We start from the raw sequence: 12300 nt of genomic DNA on the forward strand, positions 1-12300 counted from the left end.
GCATATCCAAGAGAAAACAAAGGTTTATCGAAAGAAAAAAAAATTCTAAATCATTTTCTTGTTCTTTATTTAAACTGAGTAAAAAATACTAATTTTCAAGTGAAACAACTTTTTCAAATATTCTTTTTCAAAAGATCTTTTCATAATATTTTTTGTGATAATTTTTCAAAAAATATATATAAAAAATAAAAAGTGAAAAAAAAAATGTTGTGGGGGGGAATGAATAAATAAATGCATGTAAAAAACATTTAAAACATTTTTCCTCAAGGGTTAAGTGTGTAAGTTAATCATCTCAGTGTTGTAGTAAATTAAAGTAGGTGTGGTAACATGTGGGGCAGAAATATTTCAGACTTTCAGCACAAATTCAGACCAAAGTGTCCGGCAGTAACAGAATCCAGGATGTTGTGAAGGAGCAGGTTCAGTTGTAGATGTCAAAACATTTTCTGAACATTTATTTCTGCAAAAATCAAATGTGTAATAAATCATTTTACATCATAAGAACTACCAACAAAAAAAAAAAAACAGTAATACAAAAATATTTTAGATTATTTTCTTTACAAAACGTCAGTAAACTCTTCAAACATACATTTAACAAAGATGAAGTGATAATGTAACACTGTTGTTGGTAACGTCTGTTGTTCCGGGCTGTTAGGAGTCAGTCAGAGTCATCTGCCACATGGAGATCGGGCTGAGTCCGGTGCAAGGTCTTCCCCCCAGCACCAGCAGCAGATCGGGTAGATGCTGGGCCATATTTCCATCCTCCTCGTCCAGCAGGTCCTCATCTGTGCACTTACTCCTGAAAGCCTTGTTCTCAAAGGTCAAACAGTTTCCGATCTGCAGCGAGTCTTTTTCCAGCAGCCCCTCTTTGCTGTTGACCAGTTCTGAGGACTGTGTGAGTGTTTTGCTGCCGTAGCATCGGTCCGGGCTGAAAGTCTCCAGCTCTATAGCTCCCTCAGATCCCAGAAAACTGAGCGGGGCAGGGAAGCACTTGTTCTTGAAAGGCCTTACTCTCCCATCCAGCAGCCTGGGTTGGAGTCCTGAGCTGGAATAGGGGCTGCTGCTGTTGGACTTGTAGCTGGGGCCCAGCCCGGTGCAGCAGTGGTGGATCTTGTCGGGGGCGTTGGAGCCTGGGAGTGTAGCTACCTGCGCCCAGGTCTGAGTGCTGAAGTTGTACCTCCACAGGCAGCTCTTGGGAGAGTTCTGGCTCTCACCTCCCCCAAACAGAAGCATGCTGTCCTTGTAGACCGCCGCCGAGTGGCCCATCAGTCTGGAGGGACCGGACCTGGGGAACGCAACCATGGGTGGTGTTAGCAGGAAGGAACAGTCAGAACAATCTCTACTGAATGTGCTGGCCTTTGTCTTTTCATGTATGTAATCTCCAGCTGTGACGGAGAAGGAGTGGAAATCCTCACGATACTGAACACACACAACAAATCCGACAGCTGTGGAGAACTGAAAAATAACTCTGGATAGTTGATGTTGCTGCTTGTTCAGATGCAAAGTTCTGTGTGTCCTGTCCTGTTACAGTAACCAGGTCATCAACTGACCGCTACACAGGAGGGTCAAAAGGTCGGCGAGTTTAATACTTTTAGTTTAGAAATGATAGTAATCGTTCTGAGTAAACTGAGTAAAAAAACATTTTTTCAGAAACTCTTTTGTGTAAAGAACTGACCCTGAAACAGAAATATTTTTTTCAAGTGGGGGGGGAATAAATGTATGTAAAAACCAGTGAAATTAAGAGAGAAAAAAAAAAAATAATAAAAAAAAACATTTGTGTGAATTTTCAGTGAGAAAGGGAACTTATGTTTAGGGGTTACTGTTACAGGTTAGGGTTGTGGAACCAACTGAAAAAATATTTTAATCTCATTCTCTAAATAATTTTTGTGATACTCATGGTGACTACAAGAGGCTGTAATGCACCACTACCACAAGGACTAAGAGTATTCATGTTGTCTTCCAGGTGAGTTTTAATTTCTCGTTTACACTAAACACAAGATGCATCTAGATGCACCTGTGGTCAGCGTCACGGTGGAATATTGTGTATAATCAGTACAGAAAATGAGTTAGTGGTACCCATCAGCTTCTTGTGGTCAAAATGAGTATAAATTAAAAAAAATAAAAAATGTAATGTTTATGCCTCCCGAACAATGTTTTCACTTAGTTTCACACATGGAAAAAACTGTTCTCTCTGGCACATGAAAAAAACCCAGTGTCTTTTGAAAAACATGTTAATGTTTAAATATATTTTCCACACGCAGAGCAAAAAACGTTTAAGTTCAGACTCAGAAAATGGATGACCAGAAGAAAAGTCCTTCCCTGTCCCTCAGGGCGACTTTATGAAGCAGAACTATTTGACAAAGAGCCCAGAATTAGCGCTGTCACACACGATGAGTTCAGAGAGTCTGAAAAATGCAAACTGTCAGAAGACATCTCTTTAACGTTGACAGGAGAGTGTGTACCTGTGGCTGAGCTCACACTCGGCTGAGTTACAACCTGCCTGATCGTTGAAATGATAACGGTTTTTGTTGTTGAATTGTGGTTTGGCACCGACACAGTGTCACGGTTACAGAATTTAATATCATCCATTACTCTACTGCAATCTTGATAAGAATGTTATCTAGGCAACCAAGAAAGTACCACTTGTTTACAATTATTGATGACGTTATTTTTGCTTTACTTTCTACTGCACTGTGATAGTTATTGGCTGTACAGCCTGACAGCCTCGTCATGTCACCCTGATAGCACAGCACAGCCATCTGTAAACTGATCCCTCACCGTTCAGCAGGTGTTGAGAGCTTCAGTATTCATATCATTCCAACAGGATCAAGTTCCTTTTCCACCAGTTAAATGTGGACACGGCCCAATGAAGTCCTTTGATAAACTGCCTGTCAAGTTTGTTGGCGTGGGCTGATGACTCTGACCTGGATGCAACTTACATTTACTGCAGGGCTGCGCTATATCGTTCATGATAATACCAGTGGAAATGATGTTTCTCTGAGATTTGATGCTGACAAGCATGCTGCACGCTCATTACTACGTTTAGCTCTTGACCCAAGCTTACACCTGAAAGGGAAACTGACAGGTGACATCTGTACTCACTTGTTTTTGAGGGAAGTCCACATGTGGCTGGTGGAATTCCACTTCCAGAAGTCCCTCTGCTCCCTCAAGCCTTTCAAGCCCCCGAACAGATACATGCAGCTCTGGAAGGCCACGGCTGAGTGACTGTGTCTGGGGCCGGGGCCTGATGAGCCCTGCTGAGAACCATACAGCAGGGACCAAGCCATGGTATCTGTCACGCATAAACACACATATATGTACATATATACATATGTTTATGAAGCTAGAGAGGTGGCAGGGTCCGCCACATATAAACAAAAAAAAAAACAGTATAAACTTTGTTTAGGGATAACAAAAAAAATAATGATAATGAAAAATAAATGTTCTGCCCACTTAATGGATAAATGGCAGATAATGAATAATACAATAGATACTAAGAAGAATATACACGGTGCATCCTTGTTACATCACTTCGTGGTAATAAGAGCAACTCAAACTCACCAAAATCCAAACTCCAAAAGTCCTGCGAGGATCCTTTCATGTCCACGAAACCTCCGTACAGCAGCATGGCCGAGCCAACCACCACAGCACTGTGTCCTTTTCTGTTGGTCGGCGTTTGGGTCTGCACACAGACAGACACACAAGCATGAACACACAAACCCAAGGACTCTGTTATCACAAGTGACCTACAAACTATCCTCAGTTTTGTTTTTTGTATTCTATTCAGTGTTTTAATGTTGCTTTTTTGTCTTGTTTAGGTGCCAACAGGTCTTCAGATCAGATGTCTGCCATGATCTGGACACAAGTGATGTTTGTGATATTTCTAAGTCGATCATTTAAATGTATTTGTCATAACACTGTATAATAATGTATCAATAAAATGACTTGTCTTGGGTTTTGTTCAGCACTCTAACATCTTTCTTCCTGAAGGCCTTGTTGTTGCCACTGCTGACGCTAACAAAGCAGTTGTTCTGCTACAGACTGAAGCTGGAATGTAAAACAGGGTCACTTCCAGAAAAGACTGCCTGTATCTGATGGCAATCTTGTTGTTTTCAGTCACCAGCTAACTTCAGTACAGCACACTAATGTGTTGTTAATTCTCCTCATCACACTCCCAAAACATGTAATCATTGACATGGTAATGTTGTGTATGATCAGTTTAAAACAGGTTCTAATCCTCGATGACTGTTCTCACGAAGAATGCAGAGAAAGAAACTTGGCACCAGGTTTCATGTCATCTGTTACTACTTCGGATCTTTGCCATATGAATGGAGCTCTGTACCTGAGGGGAGCTCGTCTTTCCCTGGCAGTGCACCCACCGCTGCTTTGCTGAAACACACAACAAAGGGAAATGAAAATAAAGCAGAGCCCAGAGATCAATCATACATTATTGATGATCAGTTATTGTCACAGCTGATGGTGATGTATTGACAGGTCACTTCGAATGTATCAACTTTGGTCAACCTTACCTAAAAAATGGATGAATAGTTTGCATAAATTTGATTTAAAAAGTTGAGAGGGCCATAAAATAGTCAGGAAACAATAGTTACACATCGTGTCACCACAGATTCCATGTATGAGCATTTCATGTTCTGAAGTATGTGCAGATTTTGAATAATTTTCTCACAAATTACGATATATTTTGGCTCTTAGAGTCAATGTTCTACACCAAAGTTCAACAATAGCTATAATATTGTCCTATAAAAGCTGAACTGGACATTCAAAAACTACTTATGGTTGATTAAAATGCCAACATCAACCAACATCACGTACAAGACAGCAGAGCTGAAATAAAACTTCAAAGCCTCTACCTTTGCCAAGGTGATCAATGTCCAAATCAGTATCTTTAACACATCATTAGTGATAGCATATCAATAGAGTGCTACCATACACCACAACTGGAAGGGAAGGCAGCAGATATTGCCAAAGTTGCAATAAAAATCCTTATTTTATGATTTATATCTGAGACATAAAGCATGCCTATCTTCCAAGTTACACCACTGAAAAGGTCTCCAGTCACAGGATTCAGGATTTCACTTAATGGAGACGAAAAGTGATGATCAACTACGTTCCGCAAGAGAGCATTTCTGCTCCATGTGAACAAATGCTATCCTGTCACTGGAGCTTTGAAGTCCCAAAATGGTGTTCAAGACAGCCCTTTTAAAAACGGAGCAGGTGAATGAGGAACAATTAAAGCTGTGTTGAACCAGGCGGAGTGACAGGAACCAACAAGTTGTGGTATTTGCAGTGCAGGAAGTATGTCCTGTTAGTGTGTCTCCAGGACATTTTGCAAAGTAGGATGCCTCAAAAACTCTTTGATTTGTATTTGTCAGCATAAATTAATCATTTTAATCTTGCTTTTTGTCAAATAGTTGACATTAACATATAATTTGGGACTCAGGTTTCACACACAGCTGACCTACAGGGGCTGAATATTTTCACAGGGGCTCGGAGGCGTGGGACCTGAATCGACATGCAACAACAGGTTTCGTCTGTCAAGCCTGAGCATTTGCAGAGAAAATCCCAACACTGGCTGCCAGTAATGCAGTAGGTGTACCGTGCAGTGAAACTCACCGATGTCAAACACCCAGAGGGGACATCTCAACTTTGTGTACGCAGAATCTAGCATGCCTCCGAACACGTACAGGAAGCCCTGAAAAAGGTCGAATCTGGTGAACGTATCGAACGTACTGACACACAAAGCAGCGGAGTACAAGCTGAGAGATCCGAGCAACATATGATTGTGAGTTTGTACCTGATGGGCCACCATAGAATGTTCCTCGAGTTCATCTGGTGCAGCCTCACCGGTGCAGTTTAACTCCGTCCACTCGTCACACACTATAGTAGCACACAGAATTAAATGATTGGTTGGATGCGACATGCTCCTCTTCTTTCTTTTCTTTTCTCTTCTTTTCTTGCTTTAAGAACATCATTTTATAGAGAGGCAGTTCTCTATACATGTCATGCATCATTTAAATCCTACTAGTCTCAATACTACAATAAATTGAGCAGCGGTTGTGTCTCTGGCTCTTACCCACGCTGTACCTCCAGAAGTCCCCCAGACAGCCGTTGTCTCTTCCTCCCAGGATGTAGACATTTCCGTCGTAGCTGCAGCAGGCGTGCTTGTAGCGGTCACATGGCGACTGGCTGCTCTGAGGGAGCTGAGTCCACAGGCAGGGACTCTGACTCATAGCTGGCATCGTCCACTCTCACTGGACCATTTCCTAGAAGACGCAAAATCAGAGTATTTAGAAAAGTTACTGAATATTTTTCAGTGCGGAATGTTTCCAAAGCACTTTCTGGCATATCAAAATGCAAAAACAACTTAATTGCTTATAAATGACTGTATTTTTACTTTGATTATGCAGAGGTGTGAGTCTTGTGTGAGAAACACACAGGAAGTGAAAACCAGAGAAGTGCTTGATTTTGATGTTCCCTCCATTAGAGCAGTTTTCTGTCAGTTCAGTTCAGCTCATATGCTCTTTTCAAATCACACATACAGTTTATCTTTATAACACCCGCGTGAATTTATAACATCAAGCTTTCCATGTGTTCCTGGATAAGTTTGGTGCTGCTTCAGTATGCAGTGTGCAGTGTGTCTGTGTGTGTGATATCTCTGTCTATTTAGACACAACTCACAAACATGTGGAACAAGTGCATCATTTGAACAACACAGTCACAGACAGCAGTCATGCCATGTCTAATATGGGGCAGACTTTGTTTTTTTCTCACGTTGGGGAAATTGAGAATAACATCCTGTGGCTGTGGCTGAGATGCATCATGTAAACCACCAGACAACTACAAGGGGAAAACCTGCTTCAGCACATCATAAACTACAATCATGCTGAGATAATGACAGTCAGGTGCTCTGTGACATTATGGCTCTGACGACTGAAAGAGAGCGCTTCTGTTTAATGATCCGTTATCTTTCCACATGTGACGATACCTGATATCTGCTGTATCTCCAGCTGCTGGAGCCTTCAATGACGAGACTGGCCTGTGTGTGTTGTGTAGTTGTTATGGTTGTGAAGTGCTGGTCTCCTTTGGGTGTTCTGCCGAGACTGTGACTCACAGAGCACCTGACTGCGGCTGTTGGCTCGGTTGTCAGGAGGGAAATACACCGCCATAAAAAGAGTGTGAAGCATCTCTCCGGGGAGAAACGCTCTCTAGTCACCAAATGTTCTCATACAGGAGGAAACCCATCAAGCTATGAGATCATTACTATAAGATTATTAATATCTGAGTTTGCATTTGATCAATTTGGTTGAAAAATATAATTTTACAACACTTTCAGTGATGCAGTCACTTAGATAAACGCTGAGACTAATTTTGATTCTGTGGATTTTCTGGATGCAACACCAGTGAAATTTACATTTTCTATTTGATTCTCTAACTATAAACCTGTAGTTTGACATAATTAAGAGAAAAAACAAAATACATTGGGTTTTGATTTTATTAAGACTTAAAGAGCTACAGTAAATCTACTTCCTGGGAAAATATTAAAATTCAAAGCCTCAATCAAACAAAACCACTGATTTCCTTTCCAATCTGACACCAAAGTAAAACCCAGGCTGGTGTTGCAGATAACAATATGATACCAATACTTTGTACAAAAGCTTAAAAAAAGGCATTATGTACTTTTCGGAATGAGAGATTCTGGATGTTTGAACATCAACACAGCACAAAATCTAAACAGACATGAACGACTTTCCCACGGTCAGTGACGGTGATAAAACTCTCTCTCTGTTTCTAGATTACATCTTTCCTCTCCTCTTCTTCAGACCACAGAGGTTTAATCTCATTATTCTGCACTGGGATTAAATTTTACATGCTTGACAAGGTTTGTGGTGTCGAACTTCTGACTTTTGAAAAAGCTCCATCATGACTGTGGTCAGCTATCATCAGTGTCAGCACTCTTTCAGCGGCACCTCGAGCATTTACAGAGCTGAAGTTTGTGTTTGACTGTGACAGACAGACGGAGAAGTCGTAACTATTGATCTCATAGTATTTAGACGAGATCCTGGTGATACTGTGGTCACTTCTACCAGGGCTTAGATATCAATCTGTTAATATGAGAATCCATCCTGGAACAGAAATACTTGGGATCGGAAAAAAATGTCCATATTGATCAGGACATCATCACTGTGGATGTAAGAGTCCGACCGACAGATCGATCGTGTCCGTGTCTGGTATCGCAAAATGTTTTTTTTGTAGAGAAAAAATATTCTTGGGGTGATTTTGAATTGCTGAATCTCTAGTAAATGTTATTGTTTCAAGGCACATATGTTGTTTTAAACTGTAAAATATTCATGAATGGATGCATATTTTTGTGACTCAAGTGTTCGATCTACAGCTGAGGGATCAATGCAAACACGCATGTACAAAATATCGACTGATTTATCAATATCAGTAATATAATAACGGTATCAGCATTGGCCTGAAGAATCCAGTACCAGTTACTTTCTGTCAATTGACTTACTGATTAATGAAATAATAGCCGCAGCTCTAAAATGCTCACCTATCCACCTCTAACTAAACCACATAGATGAATTACTATCTCTCTGTGCTGTAGCTTTTTAAGAAGCCACAAATGAATCGTGACAGTGGAAATATTCATTGAGAAAGCTGATGACTCACTCCAACAATCTTTTACAATATTCATGAGGAAACTGAGGGCGGGTTTACAGTCTCTTACTGTTACAAAGAGGTAATTTTCCAGTAGGAACACTGAGCTTTTCCACAGCGACACACTGACGATACCCTCACTCTTGACCTTGCCTACGTGGTGGCTTCTTTACCACGTCTTATCAAGGTGTCACATGAGCAAACAGCTCGGAGGTCGTGACATTGTAGTGACACACCTCGCTCGCCCTTGTCCAAACACCTCATTGTTACCTGTATAAAGAGCTGTCACGGTCTGTTTGTTATGTGAGATAAAAGAAAAATGTAACACTTCATTCATAGGAAAGTGACTGAGCGATGCCATCAGTTCAGATCATTTTGGCGAGATAAGTACAGATTAAATCAACACTTGAATGTCAACAAATACATTGAGCTCAGTTGTGGAGGAGGAACTATCATTAAAGTAGTGTATTAATTCATTGATGTATGTCTTATCAGTCTAATCAACAAATGAGTAAAATACATAAGGTAAACATCAACCAACACTGATAAAAAAGTTAGCTGAATAACTTAATGACTTGGAGGACAGTTTGCATTATACTGTAAGTCATTTCTATCAGCTTTGCTCCTCTAAATGAGGTGGACAAAGGGTCAACAGCAACAGTTGAACCAAGTCAATGATAATGTATGTCTATTCTTCACATATCAGACCACATAAACATCGATACTGACATATCTGTGGCAGGTCAATATTTACCAATAGTGTCAGCCACCTGCTCTATCGGACCAGATCCAATTCACGTGGATATCAGAGCTTCTTAGATTACAGTTTGGGGTTGTCAATGTTATGAAATGTTCACAGTACAGTAAGTAAATCATCACAGAACATCCCATTTTCACAGTATATGGACGTGCACAATTTCATTATTATTATTATTATTATTATTATTGGTATTATCAGTTAAAATGCCTCATGAGTTTTTTTTATCAATTGAACACACTGACAAGAAACTTGATATATAACACGAGCATCACGGTGGAATTCTGAACTGTATGCAAGCAAATGAACATGTGTCATACAACAACATTATTTTATATATAAGTCCATGTTGTCTTCTGTGATATTTCGCTGTAGATCGAATATATTTTGGTTTAATTCATCGGTGGTACTCACTGAAACTTGTCTTGCTTCATGGAGCTCCTGTGGTGAAATCCTCACAGAATTGGTTGTCTCCACACGTATTCGTGCTTTTGTTCGGTGCTGGCGAAGTCTCTGCCTGTTTGTGAACTGCTGTGAATCAATAAAGGTTTTTAAATGTCAGTGATTGCAACATAATGTGTCATCATCTTGATCTGAGGTGGTTCTGATGAGTCATGTAAAAACTTATGTTGCAGCAACAACTGAATTTGGATGCAAATTCAAGTTAATCTCAGTTTCCCACACCAGCAGGCAGTAGTGTGGAGAAGTACAGCTCAGACACAACACGGCACACAAACAGGATCCTCTGTTTTTAATTCGCTCTGTATTCTGTGACAATACTTGAAAGTTTTGATTAATAAAATATCAAATATCATAAGTTTTTTCACGTCTGCTGTGATAAAATCTCAATTTCCTGTCAGACACTTTACATCTGAGCTTCTTTTCAACACATGCTGACACACCCATTAACAACACACTGTCATCATTTGAAGTCAGAACCAGTGATTAGCCCAAAAATACACACTTTGTTGGACCAAGTCCCACTAGCTTAACTGCTACTAGCTTAAAACTTTAAAAACGTTACATGCAAATATTCCCTTCCGATTCCCTTGGAGACTTTCTCCTCCTCCATGAGAACTAACTAATAACTCCCCTTTAATATAAGTGATTAGATTAATTACTCTGGCTCATTTATAAGCGTCATTATTGAGTGGAAACATCTGTTCGAGGCGTTAAAACGTAACTAAAGCTAACATTCGTTAACATTAGCTGCTGCTAACGTCAACAGCTCGTGAGCGGCATGACAACCGCTTCAGGAGGAATGCGACCCGTTAATTTGAGGGGTCCAGTTTCCAGGCAGCATCAGCCGAGTACACTGAGCTGTTTACTTGTGCAAATGGAGTAACTAACATTGTTTGACTAAGTTATTACTGTATAATGATAATAATAATAACAGTCTGATACATTAAAGCGTCAACAGATTCGACGAGGCTAAATAATAACGGTAAAGCTTGAAGAAGCAGAAGAGGAGGAAATGAGAACTTTTTTTGGAGCTTCTTTTTCGCCGACTGCAGCGTTACTTGGTTCGTTATCGTACGTAAATGAATAAAAGACAGCTCGCGTTACAGAGTGAAAGTGTCTGTGTACGGAGAAACAGTGTGACAGGTTGTTTATGTGTGAATAATGTCGCTGTAACGTTAAGAACGATCAGTTACTTACGACGCGGCTCCTCTCCGTCCGACTGTTGTCTCTCTGTAGACCAGCCGTGCTGCGTTCAGGGTCTCTGCGTAAACTGCGGCTCCGACGTTTGAAAGTGGTGAAGACAGACCGTGGTGCATGGTTGGACGTAATATTGCGTAAGTGGAAATTTAGAGCAGTATAATGACATTTTCATTGCAGATATGATTGCACCATAAAACGGACTCTACGCGGAGTTTTACTATTAAAAACACAATAAGTTAATAACAGACTGATCAGGCATTTTAGAAGTGGAAGCTGGTTTGACCGCAGTCACAAAATGCAACTGATGCAGCAGCATTATTATGAATATTGATGAAAGAATTTAAGCAGTGATTGTAGCTAACAAAGTCATTAAAATGGTTAAAAGTAAATTAAATGTACAAATTAGATATATTTTTAGTTTAACTTGATGTATTTGGTGACATGCTACATGTCTGCTAACCTATTAGCCATAACTTGTTTTAAAGGCTTAGCTTCAGGTTTCAGAGCTCATGACTGTGAAACTCTGCAGCTTTGAGCGTTTGTGGTTTTAAATTAAGATCCCATGAAAGTTGATCTTTGAGCCTCATTAACAACTCAAGGCTGGATCGTCACTTGGGTTGGGAATGATGCTTAAACATACATTTTTCAAATTGGACCTTTAAGTTATTTAAATGCATAAAATAATTGGATAGCTAATTTGTGTGCACAGGTTATATACAGCTTGATGTATATTGGGCACCTTTTTTTTTTTTTTTTTTTACAAATGTGCTGATTACCCTGTTAATGTGCTGAACATTTGCTAACACACCAGCCATAACTTGTTTGAAGACTGTGACACTAGATACCTTTGAGCTTATGTGGTTAAAATGCCAGTGCCCATATATACATATATTTACTGGAACATTACCAACCAATCTATATTACTGTCGACATCTCACAGGTAGTTGGTGTTTCCTCTGTTGTTTCCAAAGCTGCTTAAATGAAATGAAGATGAATACCTTGTACTTAGGCTGATGTGTCACTCACCTGGAATGTGACAGCTCAACTAATAATATAACAGTATTAATATTAAAGACACAGTAGGCTACCCCAGACTTGTTACTACCTGAGCCCACAAAGATTTTGTTTTGTAATTCACGTTTGAGCCTGTTAGCTACACATGGCTGTACAAATGTTAGCAGAAAAATAACAATGACATA

At 40.0% G+C, this 12300-nt stretch overlaps 1 protein-coding gene and 1 long non-coding RNA gene across 6 annotated transcripts in view; one reads left to right on the forward strand and one right to left on the reverse strand.

Annotated features, from left to right (window-relative positions):
• The window catches only part of LOC119025392, a 27747-nt gene extending 23416 nt beyond the window's left edge, over nt 1-4331 (forward strand). Inside the window, exon 4 of the long non-coding RNA XR_005076807.1 lies at nt 3816-4331. This is a non-coding gene — a long non-coding RNA (uncharacterized LOC119025392). The remainder of the gene's footprint in view (nt 1-3815) is intronic.
• si:dkey-3d4.3 (host cell factor 2) lies at nt 51-11230 on the reverse strand. 5 transcript variants are annotated; one of them, XM_037108891.1, is made up of 9 exons: nt 11099-11230; nt 9854-9970; nt 6092-6281; nt 5813-5895; nt 5632-5710; nt 4340-4386; nt 3559-3679; nt 3100-3289; nt 51-1282 (listed from the first exon to the last, which is right to left on the reverse strand). In XM_037108891.1, exons 3-9 carry the CDS (start codon nt 6255-6257, stop codon nt 649-651), a joined length of 1320 nt encoding a protein of 439 aa, XP_036964786.1. In that variant the 5' UTR covers nt 6258-6281; nt 9854-9970; nt 11099-11230; the 3' UTR covers nt 51-648. The 5 variants fall into 5 exon arrangements, with proteins under 5 accessions (XP_036964786.1, XP_036964781.1, XP_036964782.1 ...); XM_037108886.1 differs by having other exon boundaries at nt 5632-5895; XM_037108887.1 differs by having other exon boundaries at nt 5632-5895; nt 9854-9967; nt 11099-11159.
• Between the last annotated feature and the right edge of the window lie 1070 nt (nt 11231-12300).

The sequence above is a fragment of the Acanthopagrus latus genome, chromosome 9 (assembly GCF_904848185.1).
Source record: "Acanthopagrus latus isolate v.2019 chromosome 9, fAcaLat1.1, whole genome shotgun sequence".
In the NCBI taxonomy this organism is placed as follows: domain Eukaryota; kingdom Metazoa; phylum Chordata; class Actinopteri; order Spariformes; family Sparidae; genus Acanthopagrus; species Acanthopagrus latus.